General features: G+C 37.2%; 1 protein-coding gene across 2 annotated transcripts in view; it reads right to left on the reverse strand.

Annotated features, from left to right (window-relative positions):
- Positions 1–17,409, reverse strand: part of WDR25 (WD repeat domain 25) — a 71,458-nt gene extending 54,049 nt beyond the window's left edge. Inside the window, exon 1 of one of the 2 annotated variants that reach the window (XM_061376422.1) lies at positions 15,826–17,409. In XM_061376422.1, coding sequence (XP_061232406.1) covers positions 15,826–16,539 — 714 coding nt within the window. In that variant the 5' untranslated portion in view covers positions 16,540–17,409. The remainder of the gene's footprint in view (positions 1–15,825) is intronic. The other variant, XM_061376420.1, reaches the window with a different exon arrangement.
- Between the last annotated feature and the right edge of the window lie 2,321 nt (positions 17,410–19,730).

Here is a 19,730-nt window from a genome sequence, read left to right on the forward strand (position 1 = left end):
CTGATTGCTCTATGCAGTGCAGCACTGAAACAGACACATGAACTCAAAACTTGTACCACAGATCCCAGGGTGCTCAAGTCTTTGGCACTACCGCAACATAAACTTTTAAGCCATACAACCACTCATTAGGTAGAATTTGGTTCAGTATTTCTCACAGCAGTACGACACATCTAGAGAAAGTGTTACTTCACTAATGGAAGTATTTAATTGCATTTACTTCCCTATCACTGCAGTACTGAATAAATAATTTTAAAAATAAAAATTAATGTAAATATTTTGGGTTCAGTTTACTTGAATTTTCAGCAAAATTACAGGCTTCTGCATATTAGCAAAACTTTAAGATTAGTGGCCAATTTTGAAAATATTTTTCAGTATCTAATTCCTATTTAAGCACATATAAATGAACAATTTATAAAATAAACAATCACCATGTCAGCAGCTGCATATCAAGTTTTTTGGTAAGCCAGGCTCTGTACACAAATACCCAAAAACAGATTTCTCATCAGTCCTTCTGAAGAAAAGAGTCCTTCATGTATAATGGTGGGAAAAAAATTAAGCAGTTGTTTCAACCCATTTGACATAGCAGACATGGGTGAAAGCTTTTTGACATTGAGAACATTACCATTCAGTTAGGATGGGTCTATGATGTCCTCCAAATACTTACAGTCAAAACCAGTTAGTTGGTCACCAAGTTATTCTACAACTGGAAAATTATTATTGGGAAGTTTCTCCGACAAAGTGCTTACCACTTCCAATGCTATTTTCACATAATACATTGAAGACCCTTCACAATTAAATTCATGTCACTATTTTAGCTTTCTATCACTCAGCTTCTTCATCTGCATTGCCATCACTATATTACTTTCACCACTCTAAACACTCCCTTGATCACTCCCTTGGTTATGCCTTCACCTACATGCAGTCATCTCCACTCCCACTGCACAAAGCACAGACAATTAGTTTAACTAATCTTCATGACTGTTTCTAAAATTCAGTAGGTTTTCTTGCTGTTCTCTGAATAACTTTGAATGGATGTCTGAGAATTCAAACATCTGTTTAGCATGCTGCAAATGCTGTCACAAGTTAAAAACTTTATTGTAAGACACTTAATATATTTCACAATAAAATTTTTCTGTAGTTATACATTACCAGGATTTCAATGGACACCCAATCCACACAGTTGAATGAAGTATGCAAAGAGAATATCCAGCTTGTATGTACAAGAATCAACAAGTGGTTTTCCGCTCATTTAAATCTCTTTATACATAAGTATATATATTTTAATACATATGTACACACAGACACAATCACATGTAAAGTGTGCTTCTGCAAACAAGGAAACAAGGAAGAAAGATTTATTTTTTCGAAGGAAAAAGCTTGACGAGAATCCCTTGACATCTAAATTAAGTTGCTATGTGAAAGGCAGAGAAGATAGGAGAGGGAAGCTGGAAACTAGAACAGAGAGAAGATTTTCTAGGATCTATGAGGGTTTGGGGTTTGGTTTTGGGGGATTTTTTGTTGGGATTTTTTTTTTTTTTTTCTGTTGTTGCAATGTGTTCTGGGTTTAGCAGTGGCAGTCATTTTTCTCTTTCTCGGTAGCTGGTGCAGGGCTGGGAACAGAGCTGAAAAACAATGATATTTTGGTTTGGCCAAGGACTTTGTGGGCCTCATGCTCTGCCAGGGAAGAGGGGAGCCGGGAGGAAGCAGAAACAGGACACTTGACCCAAACTGACCAAAGAGGTATTCCATACCACAGCACGTCATGCCCAGGATGTAACTGGGAGTTAGCCGGGAGGACTGGGTGGACTGCAGGGTTGGAGGAGGTATGGGTTGGTGCTTGATCGGGCTGGGGGGGCAAGTTTTCGGTCACCTGGTGATGGGGTGTTGTATTCTCTTCCCTTGTTATTTCCTTTATCATTACTATTATTGGTGGTAGCAGTAGTGATTTGTGTTATACCTTAGTTACTAAACTGTTCTTATCTCAACCCATGGGAGTTGCATTTCTTTTTGATTCTCCTCTCCGTTCCCCCAGGAGTAGGGGGAGGGCAAGAAGGGGGGGAGTGGGTAACAAGCTGTCTGGCTGTGGGTTAAACCACGACACAATGTAAGCTATCTTGGCTTGTATAATGCTCTTTGCCAAGAAAAAGAATCCTTCCAGAGAGAAAGACATATGGAGCATAGGTGCTATGGCTGAAAAAACCCTTCTGGTATTATCATAAGACGTATTTCTTTAGCTAAATATGCCAACAAACCTTCGTAATGCCTCATGATGGGTCTAGACTGACAGTCTAATTTGCTACTGCTTTTCTTTCTCTGCTAAAAAAAATAAAAAGTGACTGCTTTTTTCAAAAAGCAAAAAAATATATACAGCCTGATTTGGATATTAAAAACACTGCCCAGATGTAGCAGAGGAAATGTAATGCAATAACTGATTCTCCTTGCAGTGCCAGAGGTAAACATACCAAAGGTCTAAGCAATAGTAACACTTTAAGTAAAACCTGGGTTTTATACTGCTAAACCTTTAGTAGCAAACAACATTTTTCACAGTGGGTAAGAAATTCCAGAAACGTAAGTGCTACCTTGAGTAATTATTGTTAATTAACTAGCAATGAGGCACTATTTCCAATGTGACATTTAAAGCACATAATGTGATTGTGAATATTCACAAAAATAATTAAGTTCATCTGCTTTAAGCCCTTGATTTTAGCATATCTGAAAACACCTCTTAAACTATCATTAGACCTGTAATCAAGTATTTTGTTGCTCTGGAAAATTGGATACCTTTGCTTACCTGCTAATATAGAGATACGAGTTCAAATGCAAGTATGTGGCTTTTGTTAAGAAACTCCCCTTCAGGGAAAAAGCTGAAGAAAAAAAAACCAAACACTAATTCTGATTGTTTTCTCAGAAGAGACAGTTAAAAATAAATTCCTTACACCATGAGATGGAAATGAAACCAATAATGATTGAGCTTCCTTAACTGAACTCAAGAGCACAAGACTAACATGAAGGATCCTTGTTTGAAAGTATTCATCATCAAGCCAAGGATACCACTACTTTGCACACTGTATACCACATCGTATACCCTACCCTCATTGTATACTTTCTTCAGTCTTGTTTGCAGCCAAGTCAAATGCATTACCAAAAGAAAAATTCAACCAAATTCAGGGATGAAATACAATGTATAATGTAAAAATGTGAAAAATCAGAAAAATCATTGAAATGATTCTGTTGGGGGGAAAAGGTTATAACCATTACTGTCTTCAGAGAAGGAAGGAGGCTTGAGCAGGACACTGATCTTGGTCCTGATCAAGACTTCTTGGAGAAATACACCCTGAAAATAGGAAAAAACTGACCCCAAAATTATGGTGTCAAAATAGTCATGCCTTGTATTTTATCCTTTATTCTTTTACGAGTAAAAAACGCTTCTTTCTGCTAGAAAAGAGATTAATGAATGATGTGCTCCGAGATGGAAAAGAAACATTGAGACAGCATTCTGAAGTACAACAGATTAAGTTTACTTTATTATTCTCCAGCTATTCAACATAGATTTTTAATCAGTCAAAATATCAGTGTGAATAATTATATGCTGTAAGGATGTCCTACTGGTCTGTATCTCTCAACCCAGTTTGACTAGCAGTTTGTCTATACCTGAAAAGTCTCTCCTGGTGGAAATTTTGTCAATGTTTATGTTGGGAGGGAAAAATAAGGTGAAATCTGTCTAGGTAAAAAAAAAAAAAAAAAAAAAGAAATCAAATGTTTTGAAAGGGCACAGTGCCAATAAACTCCTGTCTAAAAGACAGTTCCTGCTACTGCCCAGCTGCGTAAGGGCCCATTTAGTGACCTGCTTCAAAGGCACATTACAAGCACTGGCAATGCCAACTGCCCAGAGAACAGGGCAGGGTATGCAACACTCAATGTTGGTTATTAATCCCCAAGTCTGTACCCTGGTTATAACAGTAGACATTGCTCAGGAGGATGCCATCCTCCAAGAAAGCACTGGTCTTTTTCTCATCAGCGAAAGGAGATTACCTGACCTTAAACAGCACATACATCTCAGACTCCTAATTCCAGGCATGGGGAGAACTTCAAGAGATCTACATGTTACCCATCTTCCCCAATATCTGTTTTCTTAAGCTGTAACAGACTAAGAAATCAAGAAAAAAATGTTTATAAAATCTCTGGAGATGAACAACACTGAGAATTAAGACCATGCTGCTGCACTCCTACTAAAGACAAGTTCAGATAAAAGCAATCTTCAACTGAACCAGTCAATAAAATCACAACTGTAGGTCTCCAACAAGTGCTCAATGCACACCTCAGAGAAAAAAAAAAAAAAGTGAAAGAACCTACTTAGGCTAATCCAAAAAAAGAAATACAGTGGAGGAGTAAAACTTTGTATAGATATTTCTTGTCCCTCTCTTTATTTTGTGCAGGAACACCATAAATACCATTGAAATGCCTTCTTACAAATTCAGTAACAGTCACTTCTGGAAAATTTAATGAGACCTACTTCTGATCCCAAATAAGTGGTCAGCTGCATAAAATGGGCAGTGGGAAGTTACATTACACTAACATGACTAAACTTAAAAAGTTTGGTTAACCCTAAAGCAAGCCACATTGGCAAACAGACATTCACTGAAGGCCAACTGCTATGGCACATGTCCTCAAAGATACTGCAGCTTTTAATCCCCACAGAGCAGCTGCGCACTCTCCATGGGTACTGCCTTTTTAGAATAACACAATCACATAATAGAAGGAATAAATAAGAAGAAATTTTCCACTGCTGAAACTATATGGGAAAAGAATAACATGACATACATTTGGCATTTTGACTTTAGACTGCAACAGCAGTACGTTAAGAAGGATATAAATGCGTTCAGAACACCTAAAAAGTAGTCACAGTCGTGGCTATTAGTAGTTAGTATTCATGTCTAGAAAACACTTAAGCAGTCAATATCTTACCAGCACACAAAGGAGAACTTCAAATGTATTACAACTCCTCAGGAGATAATAAGCTAAATAACTATAGCCATGTATTAAATAATCTGATTTTCCCTTCACCCTTATGTATCATATTCATTAGTATCAATCACTTTCTCAAGTCACATACATTTATGCTCTATTAAAAAAAGGGACTCTTTAAGTGTTAAACACCTCAGTTTCAGCCTTACAGCACTTTGAAGGCAAACTATCTGAAGTGTCCTGAATTCCTACAGGTAACTAAGGACTGGATAGATACGTTCAAAAAAAACATAGCCCATAGATACTTGCATCCCATAGATTTTGATCACCCACTGCTGGAATAAGAAACACTGTTCTAGACAGAACATAAGTACAGTCTTAGCAATTGTACTCCCCACCTTCTGAAACATCTATTTGCTGTTGACCTATGACTTAGTCCTTGAAAGCAGGAGACAAAAAAACAACACTGACCAACTCTGAAGTTGTTTGTTTGTTGGTTTTGGGCTTTTTTCCTTAAGCTCAGGTTAAACAGCGGCTATCAAAATTCAAAACTTACCTATTTGTACTGTACTTCAATATCACTTTTTTTAATATAAAACTGAATCAACTAAGGCCACTCATGCTTTACAATTTTATAGTGCTATATTCACATATATGAAAATTTGATAACCATCTCTTCTATTCATACAGACAATAAAATAAATAAGCACAAACACAACAAATTAAAAGGAGCAATTTAAGTTGTCTCATTCTTGAATATTATCTAGTGGGAGAACCTGACACCGCAGGGACAACAGCTACACACGAGCTCCCCTGACCAAACATGAGAGAAGTGGCAACTGCTTGACAGCACAACAGAGCTGGATACATTGTAAGCAGCTGCACAACTGGAAGTATTAGTGCAATAGCACAAAGTAACACATTGCTACAACAGTTCTAAAAATAATGGTAAACCCTTGTACTTGAGGACAAATTTCTATCTTTAAGAAATAATCTAATCCACATTTACAGGCAAGTCCTGTCCCATCCGCAGCATTCACCAGGTAGCTTTCTTATTTTAAAAGTAGTTATTACAGCCTTATTGCCCACACTTGCATGAAGTAGTTAGTATCTATGAGGGGCAGAATACAGTTAGTGACTTAGAACAGTTATCTGAAAACCACAGCTTTAATGAATCTTGCATTCATTTATCAGTGAGCCTGAGCAAGTAACATATTCTTTAGAACTCTTCATTCTTTCAACTGAAAAATAAACTGTTTCTTATTCCCAAAGCTAAGTTAATAACTGGAAAAAAAATAAAATAAAATCCTAGGCTGTGGTAAAATAGATGCAATCTGAAACCCACTGATGTCACCGAGATAACCCAGTCTCAAACATGAGCACAACTAGGTATTTAATTATGAAAATAAACTACTAATTATGTCAAGCAGCTATGTGTTTTGCTGCCAGTGAGGACATTCGTAACTAGTACTACTTCAATACTAGCAAGCAGAATAAGACTGAACCACCTAATTAATTTTAATTTCTTTTACATTGTTAACATAGTGCTAGCTTTAACGTATCTGCCAAGCCTTAACATGTTTATATGACTATGTCATCCCTAACCACCTGCATCCTTAACTGCCCTTTCCACAGGGAACCAGCTGTGTCCTTCTTCATTGTGTAACAATACAGAATTCCAACCACAGGTCCCAGTATTCAGAATGAGAATTTATTTTTTTTTTTTTTTAAATGAGGAAATCACAATCTGGAAAAAGACAAGAAGATCAGAGAACAGGATCAACATGACTTTAGAAAGCAATGCCTTACAGATTTGGCACATACATAATACACAAGCACATGCAGTCTTTACTATTTGTCATGACCAGTATCTTTAATCAGTTAACCAACTGACATTTGTATAACTACATTTTTAGATGTGTCCCTGAGGAAAATCAGCAGTTTCCTTTAAATAAATAAATAAATAAGCCTCCACAAGCATACTGAAGGTGAAGTTCAGTCACAGTATCCAAATCAGCCAGTCAGCCAGCACAAAGGTATTGCACGATAAATCAAACACAGTTCCAGACTAGCCACAAAATGCTTTTCTTTGCACAGGGATGATTAATGCAATGAAACATGTTATGCATAATAAAGGACAGTAAGCCATTAGTTCCACAGTAGTGAAGCAACTTTTCTAAAGAACAAGGGAGTTTTTAATGTTTCTTTCCCCCTTTAATCTAAAGAGAATCTATCACTAACAGTTGTCTTTATAGAGATAAAGCAAAATAGCATTAAAGTTCTTTCTATCAGGCTTCATCTAAAGAACAAGTGTTAACAATCTCTGGTACATTCACTAATATTATGATCTTACAGATGCAGATATTCCACACATGCCAAAACCAAAATGTGCCTTAAAAAAAAAAAAAAAAAAACAAGGACATGAACATACTAAAAAGAACAGAAACTTGAGGCAATTCTTTTTTTTTTTTCTATTCCTGATGCTAGATAAATCTTACACAGGTAATCTCTCTATAGAACCTGAAAAAATAAAGCAAAGCTTCTCAAGAATTTGTTTCCTTGACAACATCAACAGACCAAGAGAGCTAAGGAATTGAAGTCATAAGGTGCCTTGTAGCTTTGTTAGCAGATTATTTAAAAAAAAAAAAATAGCAGTATCAAAGATGCATCTATAAAGCTAGACTGCCAGAAAAGAAGCAAAGTCAGACTGATATTATTTATTTTTTAAACAGCAAAAAAACTTCACAATTTCTCAACTGTTAAAAAAAAAAAAAAAAACTTCCATAATGTATTACAGTCACTTAAGAACTTAAAACCATCCTAGTTCAACATTTTCCAAGCACTAAAATCTTAACATTTTCACCAACGATCCCACTGAAGCATCCAAAAGGGGGTAACACCATCATACAGGTGATACTGTGATGTTAGACTGCACAGTAGCTGCCCACACAGATCCTACACATAATTGGAGGGCTTATTTTATGACATTGTCAGTTAAGCTTTGTTAGAGACACTATTTCATAGACATCTCTATGACTGTTTCTACCTTGGCAGGGGGGCTATGCTGGAGGGGAGGATAAGATTGCTTATTTCCCTAATATAGGCTATTTCAGATACACTTAGTACACAGCTGGAAGAGTCCTCAACAGAAAGGAAGTGAGGAACTCAGCCATTCAGGACAGATGGGTTTCTAAGAAAAATAGATAAAAACTTAATATTCTTGATTTTTTCTCTAAGTAGTGACACAACTAACCAAAACTCTTTTTAGGTAACATGAGAAAACAGAGTCTTTTCTTCCACATCACTGTTAAGAATATACAGAAGTCACTTTTCACCCTTCTGAATTTCCAGAGAAAGAGAGGTTTTTGAAATAACACTGTCAAAAAAAGCCATGCCCCCAGTGCATGTCACCTGTGGCCACTTTGCTCCTATTGGTCAATGTCAACCAAATTTCACAGAGGTTTCAGTATTTTTCCCCTCAAGAATTGATGATAGAATAGTTAGGGTTGGAAAGGACCTTAAGACCACCAAGTTCCAAGCCCCCTGCCGTGGGCAGGGACACCTCACACTAAACTATCTCACTCAAGGCCTCGCCCAACCTGGCCTTGAACACTGCCAGGGATGGAGCATTCAAAACTTACCTGGGCAACCTATTCCAGTGCCTCACCACCCTAACAGGAAAGCATTCCCTCCTTATATCCAATCTAAACTTCCCCTGTTTAAGTTTTAACCCATTATCCCTTATCCTGTCACTACAGTCCCTAATGAAGAGTCCCTCCCCAGCATCCCTATAGGCCCCCTTCAGATACTGGAAGGCTGCTATGAGGTCTCCATGCAGCCTTCTCTTCTCCAGGCTGAACAGCCCCAACTTTCTCAGCCCATCTTCATATGGGAAGTGCTCCATCCTCATGGCCCTCCTCTGGACTTGTTCCAACAGTTCCAACAGTCCTTTTTATGTTGAGGACACCAGAACTGCACACAATACTCCAAGTGAGGTCTCAGGAGAGCAGAGTAGAGGGGCAGGATCACCTCCTTTGACCTGCTGGTCACACTCCTTTTGATGCAGCCCAGGATACAGTTGGCTTTCTGGGCTGCAAGCGCACACTGCCAGCTCATGTTCATTTTCTCATTGACCAGCATCCCCAAGTCCTAGTTTGATCAAACTAAGCAGCTGAATAAAAGAGAAAAACATGGCAGAAGCTTCACAGGAAGAGAAACTGAAGAGGACCTACAGCCAGCCTCAAGATACAGCCAGACTCCATTAACTGTACAGCTCTTAGAAGAGCTACGTTTCCTGAATTTTTCTCTAAGTAATTTCCCAATTCTAGGGGGAAACACAGGCATATTAGCTGTGCCATGAAATACCCATCTTCTCCGGCTCTTCCCCCCACAGCCACATCCTCCAACATGACCTTAAAGCAGTCAAAAATGCTTTGCAATACCATCTGAGGTACTACTTTTGTATTCTTTGACTAGATAGTAATTCAGGAGACGTTTCCAAGTGCAAAGAAAAACTAATGCCCTTACAGAGCTGAAAATCTAACGCAGAAACTGAAAGGTTCACTGCATTTTTGCCCTGTTTTGGGGAGGCTGGTCTTGGTTGTTTGGTTGGTTTTGGTTTGGGGTTTTCGTTTTGTGGGGTTTTTATCATCAGTTTTCACACAAGTGTTATGATAAATTCTGATCCAAAGCAGGGCTGATTTTAGTTCTTGTTACTGCAGAAGGAAAAAAAAAACCAATGGCCTATCAAACAGCATAGAGATCAGGATGGTGTTATTTATACAGAAAATGTACTCTTTTGAAAAAAATCCTTTGAGGCACAAGAGTGTGTCAACTACTAAAAAACATAAAATAAACTATACAAGTCATCTCCAGCTGTGGATTCTGAGAAAGTGAACAAAGGCATTACAAGGATCTGTTTCCTTGACAACAGCATTGCTGGAAACAAAATAATTAAAAAATACATCTCTATGCAACAGTGATTTCTAACCGTATCTAGGTATTAACATGCCAAATGCAGAACAACCCTTACCTACACATACCTTTGGGATGAAGAGACCAAAATCCACCACCTTCAAGGACTGTTCTTTGCTGACTTGTGTTAATGGCTTTTGCAGAACAGTTGTGTGAGAGCTAGCTATTACATCTTCACCTGAATTCTCATCTAGCCTAAGCACAGTCAGAAGCTTTAACTTATGGTCAAGCACATTCCTTCCATTAGCAAGCTTAAAGTGATTAAAAAAAAATATACTTAGTTCTAAATGGACAAGGGAAGAAGGCCAGAACAAGGCATCGTAAAGAAATGTCAGCTTTGCTATTTCAGAATAGCCTAGATAGTGGCCTCTTCAACAAGAAAGCAAAGCTTTTCTCATGCATCTAGGTAAGCAGCACATAAGCTCTGGAATACAGGTGTTTGCCACTTCCAAGATAAAAGGGAGAACTGGTTATTTTTAAAATACAGGATTAGAAGCATACCAACATCAGAGATATATCTTTTCTAAGTTAAAGTTGAATATACGTATTAAATAGTATGACTGCCCCAAATTCTCATCTTATGCATCAGCTATAGTCAAAGGAGCACTGCCACAATTAGATTTTAAACATTAATCTAAGAATTGCAATACTTAGGGTACCAGCAGCACAATAGCTAATAATGTTTAGTGAAGACTTTGAATCTGGCCTAGCAGTGACAGGGCTATGGCCATTTGACAGCTATACATGAGTGTATAGGAGATATGCTGTCAGTTTAAATTTATTCCTCATTAAAAACACATGCATCTGACAGAACAGTGAAAGAAACACTGCCTATTTCAAATTAATTGTGTGCAGAATGGCTGAAAACTGAAATGTTAGTTTGTTACCTCGATGCAGAGTAACAGCAGTAACTACGAAATCTGAATTGCTACCATCAGTGCTACACATACTATATGGATGAATGGAGGTTACCATGTTCCACTGCTTTCAGTCCAATACAACAGACCAAGAATAAGTAATTCCTGGAATATATTACTATGCTATCTTTCTCCTAATGAACACACAACTGCAAAATACTAAAAAGTTTTGAAAGTATGAATAAAAATGGTATTTATCATAGTACTTGATATATTACTGGAAGCAAAATCATTAAATATCACCATTATGGGTAATATACCACTCTTGATCTAATGATCACCAAGTCTCATAAAACTGCAGAAATATCTGAAAGAGAACTCTTCAGATATCAAACTACAAAGATTAATGACTTTGGAACTCAGAAATCCCCTGATATGAAAACAAGCCAAGACCAGAAGAGGACTTAAAGGCAATATAAACCTTTGATTTGCTTTTTCTCCAGGCAGCAACTTATGGACCCTACTAGAGACTGACTATTGGGCTTACACAGAGCCTTGGTCTGTCTGAACCAGTACAGTTGTTCTTGTGTTCTTAGTCATGAGAAGTAGGCAACACCTCTGTTCAACAGGCTGACATTATTAACAAATTTTAAAGACTTTTACTTTCCTTGTACAGATTTAGCCACATATTTATAGATTAAATGGAAATACAGTTCGACTAGTCAAATAGGGAAAAAATACATTAGACAAACTTCCAAAAATGTGTATAAATCATCCCGTTAAAGGGCTATTAATACATATTTTGTGTACTGAAGAATCACATTATTTTCTTTCCTTGGTCCTGTTCATCAATGGAGGATGAAAGTGCTCAAAATTAAAAAATAACAACAAAAAAATACTTTGCAACAAATAGAATATCTGCTGTAATGTTCTAAACAGAAAATCAGGAACACACAAATGAAAGTTTAAAGATTATATAAAGATGTTACCCTAATTTTAAGACAAAAGAGGAAATATGGAATAATGGTTTGCGAGGCTTGAAGTTATGAATAGTTGCTAAAAAGCCAAGTCCAGTATCAGTAACTAGTGAAAATGTTTACATCTCTGTGGCTATGTTATTACAAGGTCTCCCAAATAAAAACACTAACAATACAAATGCAAGATAGTGGTTTCTGCAACTGGTAAACATGTCTTGCAAGAGACATGCTACCTAGCTGTATTCAACAGTAACCTGTGATTTTGGATTCTATATTTGGCGTTCTAAACCAAAAACGTTAACTATCCACACTATGCAAACATAGTAGTAATTGTGTTGAGTCTCAAAATTTATGCAAAAAATACTAGATGAAATACTAAAATCACAAACACTATTTTGGGGTTTTAAGTAGGCAAAACCAAAAACAAGAGTAGCACCCTAATTTTCATTTACAGCAGCTATTCAAACAGAAGCTAGCTAAGAAGTGTTATCTAAAGAAAACAAATTTAATCAATTGTGTTTCACAATCCTTAAAATATATACTTAAAGTAAAAACATAAGCCACTGACAATACAGTTAAAATGCAGTAGTGAAGAGCACTGTCACAGCAAGAGCTCTCAACAGTACTTTCACTAAGAATCAGGTTTCTTGCCCCTTTCTCCAGCTACCTGAACTGGAAGTACTATCTGCTTCGCCTCCTTGGAATTCTAAGAAAATAGAGGGCAAAAGACTTGTCAAAGCCTAAATCTAAGCTTCCCTCCCCCATTCCTTACAAATGTAATATGGAATTTTCTTGTATTAAGAATGAAATTCTTAATGGAATATTCTTGTATTAATGCTCTGGATTTGAAGAGCTGTGGGCAATTAATCTGCAATATGTATCACTTCCCATATGAAGCTCTAACTTATACTTTTTGCAACACAAGCATAAACTTTCAATTTTGGTCTTTCAGCACACAACATGGAGGCAAATATTAAATCATCCCAGTCTTTAGAGGCACAGTTTAGTCACCATCCCTTTTTAAAATGCTGAGGAGCCCCATCTGCTGGTAGAAGTATTACACTAGAGAATTACAGCCCTGAGCTGGTGTGGCTTTTTTTTCAATTGTACCACTTGATAACTGGGGTTTTTTAAAACGCAGCCATACACAAAAAAATTAAGAGCAAATATTTTAAACGAAAAATATAAAATTAACTGAAATAGTACAAGAGGAAAATAAGCACATAAGAATGGATAAAAGGTTTAAAACTGCAAAACTGGCTAAATACTACAAAAATTGCATTCAACTAAAGATCTTTTTATTTAAGCACAACTTAAACTATCATACTGAATCAGATATGCTTAGATAGAACTCTTAGTTCTGAGAAATCTCCACTAATATTAAACTATTCACAAGATATATATCTTGATGCATAGGTTGAATGTAAGGGTTAAATCCAAGATATTTACACATTAAAACATTCAGTCACATCTATTCGCATGACTAATTGGAAGTACAGAGTTTTGCGGCCATGGATTGCCTACTCTCTCTGATCATACAGGGATTTTGGGCTTCTAACTCTGTTTTGAGTTTTATCTGAATCACATGTTGAAAATAACTAGTGCAAACATCTTGAGTGTCTGTAAATTCCCATTAAAGAGGACCAACTTCCAGTGCCCAGATTTAAACTAGCAATTCTAAGCAGGTGTTTTTGGATGAAAACAGCAAAAAAGGTAAGCTGTGGGAAAGTACAGGATCAGAAAAAAAAAAAAATGCATCTGTATCTTCAATTGGTTGCTTTATGCTTATATCAGAAAATGCAGAACTTCAGGCAGCAGCGGGAAGCCAAAAAATTCTCAGAAGATAAACTACTGCTGTCACAGTCATTACAGATTTATGGACTCTTGACCCTAGAAAGTTGAAGAAATTAAGTTTGGTAACATCAAGTCAATACTTTATCTAAACGTGCCCTCTACTGGCCTGAAAGATACTTGTGTAAAGGTGCAAATTGAAGATCCTACTGCTCATAACATTACAGTCTTCAATTTCATTAAGAAATAACAGCAGGAAACATTCATGGGCATTTCTCTAAAGGTAACCTTCCCAAATACATAAGTGTGTTTTCATATACTTTGTAACAGTCATATTATTACTTTATTAACGTTTTAGTCACATGCTCTGAAGTATTGCCAGTTTTTATATTAAATTACCATGGTTTGGAGCACCTAGAGCAACTAAATTTCTTCAAAAAACAACTTTAATGTTAAGGAATGCTTCCAAACAGTAATCTTTCTTTCTGCTTAGAATACAAGACAGGCTATTACTTCCATTTTTTAATAATTTTACATTGCAGTAACAACTTTAATTTTAGATTGTTTTACCAAATTTAATACATCCATAATTCCTCTTATCAGTAAAATGAGCCTCTGGGGTGGTAAACAAATGTTAAGCATATTGTGTGACAGTTTAAAACAAAAAAGTCAAATTCAGACATATTTAAGTTAGAGGTGCATAGTTTCATACAGTCCTAATTTAAATTGCTATTTACCAAAACCCTCCATCAGTACTTTTTGCATATCTTAGTGTCTTCCTAAGTCAGTTCTTCAAGTAACACGCAAGATTTAGCTTATTCAATATATCAAAGAATACCTGCAAAGAAAAACAAAAGTACTTTTTTCCTCCATTTAATCTTTAAGAGAAAGATGTAAAAAAATCTTGAGAAAGAACATGAAGGAGGAATTAACCACAGTTCAAAGTATTCAGGCTTTGGTGTGATGGTGTGATATGTTATGCTGACTACAGAAACAGTGAAGTCATAACTGAAGAGAAGATAAGGCAACTGAGAGGGGTAAATTTGATTCATGCTATAAATCTGGACTTCTCTGCAAGCATCAGTGATTTAATAGACACTCGGAGAAAAAAGCAAAAACTCTGTCCAACAATCAAGAACATCACTGCTTCAAAGATGAAAAGTGAGCACATGGCAAAACTGGGGAAAGAGAAAAAAAAATTCTAAGAGAAGAAAAGTCATACAAAAGCCAAACTAAATGAAACTCCATTTCTCCACTACAAGCTAATCAGCAAAATAGTTTAAAAGAAACAAACAATCTCAATTTTAAAAGAGAATTTAACAGTATTTTTCCTACATGAAATCAGAATTTAAAATCAGGTTTTAAAGTTCTGAAACCTCTCCTGAGGCGTTAGAAGCAGGCTGATACAATGGGTGTTCTTCTTGCCTCTTTACTTACTAAGGCTTACTTTAAAGGGTCAAATTTTAAAATAATTGTACCTGCTATGTTAAATACAATAAAGCATGCCTTCCACCAAGAAGGACATTTTCTGTACGCTCTTATTAAAACCTGTGTAAACCCACTTCACACTACCATTTGAACCCAGAGGTGGCATTAGCCCTGTATCTGGGAAAACACACACATAAAATACTTTTATATTACACAGTGTTAAAATAAGACTCATTGGAATAAATTAATACACAAAAAAATGAAGCCAAATTCACTAAAGCCAGAAGGAAATTTCACTTCAAGTACTGAACAATTAACCCTTGAAACAACGTTAAAGTGGGAAGACTCCTTAGATCATGACGGGACAGCTTTGTGGGATGCAAAACATCAGTTCAGATGAAAAACTGAACTGTCAGACCTTAGGCCCTGACAGAAAGGTGAAGTTCCTCAAAATATTATTCCAGTATTGGCAGTCAATTGTTTAATGACTGAAGGCAAAATCTGTAGTCAGACCACAGTGCCTATGGCCATTATGAAACTAAAGCAGGAAATAATGAAAACATTAATACACATCACAAGAAATGACACCGCAGAAATATAACTTAAGCTCTAAAACACTGACATGCCCAATACAAGAAAAAAAAAAATTGTAGGTATAGTGAAGGATCAGGCTGCAAGTTCATAACTTGCAAATGTACTTAAAAGCAGCTCCTCAGATTCCAAATACATTGGAACTGTTAAACACACACAAGCAACTATGTTATTCCCAGATCATTATCTAATGGCGTACTTTAATGTTTGATGACTGATCCGCAAAATATCTTGTACATTACCTTGACTGTTTTGTCCATAGAAGCAGAGAGAAGCATGTGACTTTGTTCCCGTACAGGACACCACTGGATTTCATTGACAGGGCCACTGTGTTTAGACATGAATATTAAGCTTTTGGGGACTTCAGTTAACTTATATTTGGATCCCAAATATGGCTTAATTAATTCAGAGATCTTTCTCAAAGTCTGCTCTCCTGATATGCCTAGCTTAACATCACAATCTGAGTTTTCTCTCTGATCACATTCTTTTTCCTCAGGCATACTGGAATTTTCTTGACGCAATCTTTTAGGGATATACGGTCTAATCCCCTTTATGGCAGTAGTACTGTCTTTGTGTATTCTCTTGTGGGAAACGACATTTCCAGAGTTTGTTGAAGAGCTTGATGCTTGTTCATAGTTTTTGTAGGACATACATAATGCAATATGGCCAGAGTATGCGCTCTTAAAATAAGGAGATGTCAAATCAGCATTGTTATTCTGTACATAATGCTCAGAGGCATCTTCACAAGCAGTGCTTGTGCCAGAACAGTCCATGTTCTCAGTAGGCTGCATTTCATATGTAGATTTCGTACCCAAACTACCAGGTGCAAAGTACTGAACACAATTCACAGAAGAACTTGGCTGGCTTGCTTGTTTGCTCGAAGTATTGGGGACTTCAGTGTTTTCAGTTTCTGTCTCAGAGTCTGAATCATCATAAGCAACCAGTGACAAACTCATTATGGCTAGACACAGCAGACTCCAGAAACCTCTGTGCTGGAATCCTCCAAAAATATGATCTAAAATAAAGAATCAATTATTCAGAGCAAAATTTATTAGTCTGCAACATGAGTAATGTAAGGATATAAATATGCTCTTTTTCACAGAAAAAAAACATAACTTTTATTACTCTTTATTAATGGAATTTATTCCTCTATTATAACACATGTGCACAGTCAATTATGCACCACCATTTGCCTCCAAGCACTTTACATACATTTTTAATGCACTGCAGAGATGCATTTGCATACCATAAAACAATAAAAATGAGTATGAAAAGGAAAACAAACTTGCAAAATAAGTACTGCAAATCACTTTTACCTTATTTGCAGCAGCACTTCCCCTCATACACAGAAAAAAGATTATGCAGTGTTTTGGTGCGTATATTTCAAAGAATACAAATACTACAACTATTTTGGAGTCAGTCTAACAATATCTATTTCTTAACAGTGCAGATGACTTGAAAGAAGTATGAAGGGGTTCAACTGGCAACTAAAAAAGTACATGTGTTTTTGCCCCTGTGATTCTACAACCCATTCAGCAGTCTTCCAGTGTGAGGAAATTTTCCAAATGTGTACACACAGCAAGGTCCACACAGCCTTTATTTTTACAGGACAGAATTATGCCAGAAACTACACTGAATTTGCTGTTTGCATTTACTCACCAAAAAATAAGAGCATAGATGCTTGTTTACAGTGGAATAAATTTTTCCGAAGTGTCTGTAAATTATAAATCTCATACAGAGACAGTGTATGTAACACGTTGAATAACTCATCACCATAACAATCCCACCAAGCTTCTGCTAATAATTTGGACGAAGCATGTGGACTATAGGGTTAATTACATTCAAATAATTCATGTGTCTGTAGAAATAATCTTTCACCCTCTGCTGTTTATAATCAAGAAGTATTGCTAACTTTCAGTTGCTAGGATTGAATAAATGGGACACTTCATTTCTGCTTTGTTTCCTTGCCCAGCTGCTAGCACTCATTATGCTAAACTGATTTAACCCACACCACTTTGAGATCAGCTGCTGAAATTCTTGGTTTAGGTCAACATATAAACTGTCCTTAAAAGCATCTTGATTAAAATGAGAATCACACAGTATCACAGTATGTTAGAGATTGGAAGGGACCTCAAAAGATCATCTAGTCCAATCCCCCTGCCGGAGCAGGAACACCTAGATAAGGTTACACAGGAACGTGTCCAGGCGGGTCTTGAATGTCTCCAAAGAAGGAGATTCCACAACCTCCCTGGGCAGCCTGTTCCAGTGTTCCGTCACCCTCACTGAGAAGAAGTTTCTTCTCAGGTTTAAGTGGAACCTCTTGTGTTCCAATTTGTACCCATTTCCCCTTGTCCTTTCATTGTTTGCCACTGAGAAGAGCCTGGCTCCATCCTCGTGACACTCCCCCTTTATATATTTATATACACTAATAAGGTCACCCCTCAATCTCCTCTTCTCCAAACTGTAGAGACCCAGCTCCCTCAGTCTTTCCTCATAAGGGAGATGCTCCACTCCCTTAATCATCTTAGTTGCCCTGCGCTGGACTCTCTCCAGCAGGTCCCTGTCCTTCTTAAACTGAGGGGCCCAGAACTGGACACAATATTCCAGATGAGGTCTCACCAGGGCTGAGTAGAGGGGAAGGAGAACCTCTCTCGACCTACTAACCACCCCCCTTCTAATACACCCCAGGATGCCATTGGCCTTCTTGGCCACAAGGGCACAGTGTCGGCTCATGGTCACCCTGTTGTCCACCAGGACCCCCAGGTCCCTCTCCCCTACACTGCTCTCTAAGAGGTCGTTCCCCAATCTATACTGGAACCTGGGGTATGAAAGTCAGTATCTATGTAAGCATCTGCAGAACTGATGCCACAAATGCAGGTCATCCAAATACTACTCCAGGAGTAGTAGTACTCTGGAATTTGTAAAGATTACTCACCAAACTTCAGAATTAGATCTATCTGAATTAAAACAAGAATGCTTCACTTAACCTACGGAAGTGTTATGTTATTGGCTATGGTCTAAATTCTGTAATGAAATTCCAAGCACAAACGTGGAAGACAGGTTCCTATGAACCTCATAACAGATCTTTCCAAGATAAGTGATTAAGAGCTTAACTGGAACAAGGTGACCAGCATTTTGGCACATAAAAGCATCAAGGTCTCCCTCTAGAGGACATTTTGTCTGTATCTGAAGTTTATGACAGCTGAAAGTGAGAGCAACTAAGAGCAAGGAAAGATTCTTTTTCTAATAATGCAACTTCATTTATTAAACCAGCATCTCACTTAAACAGTGTAAAGGAAAAAAATAAGCAGTGATTGAGGAAAACTTAAATAACAATTCAAAAAGAGTAAATTGAAGACTTTAGTAATAAATTGAAATTTCTCAGCAAATCTATAGTAACTTTGAAGGACTCCAGTAATTGAAACAAGTAGTTACTATTTGTATTGCAATACTGGAAACAGGACGCAGGCAAAAAGCATCTTGTTCAAGGAACAAATACAGTAAGAAGCTAACCTCTGGCTGAAAGTTATAAATGAAGATACACAATTGGATTGGGCTGGACTTTCAAAGTTACTGGAGTTTGGTTTAACACCAAGAAAAACCCTAAGCTAAGATTCAGAGACGGTGTCTTGCACATGCAAGGTTAAAAAAAGGTTTCCTATGACATACAAGAATGAAGCTGTCCCATTACATTTGGTTAGTAACGGGTCAGATAAATCCTTCCCCTCACACACATCACTCATAAGCATTAGTATTTTTGTAACAACAACACAACTCTGCCATCTTAAGATTTCCCATTCAACATCTGCTTTTAAAGAAACACCACCCCAAAGTTTATCATAGTGCCCCAACTAAAGAAAAACACGGGGGAGAAAAGACAGAATGTACTTCACTGGAAATATACTGTAAGTAGACCGAATTTATTAACAACAAGACTTACAACGCACTGAGCTAACACGGAAGTTTATAAAGTTTTGGTTGTCTTTTTCCCATGACCGATTTATCCGAACGCATTAAACCAAAGAGCGTTAGGCTTACACGCACAACGCCACACACCAGCTAAGAAACCACGAAAGTCATCCGAGATACGACGTAAGAGGTGGGAGCAGCACTGCCAGCCGCTCACGGCGAGATTAACTCGCACCCT

The sequence above is a fragment of the Neopsephotus bourkii genome, unplaced genomic scaffold (assembly GCF_033783945.1).
Source record: "Neopsephotus bourkii isolate Nb327-2 ecotype Australia unplaced genomic scaffold, CSIRO-AGI_Nbou_v1 NB_1707, whole genome shotgun sequence".
Taxonomy (NCBI): Eukaryota; Metazoa; Chordata; class Aves; order Psittaciformes; family Psittacidae; genus Neopsephotus; species Neopsephotus bourkii.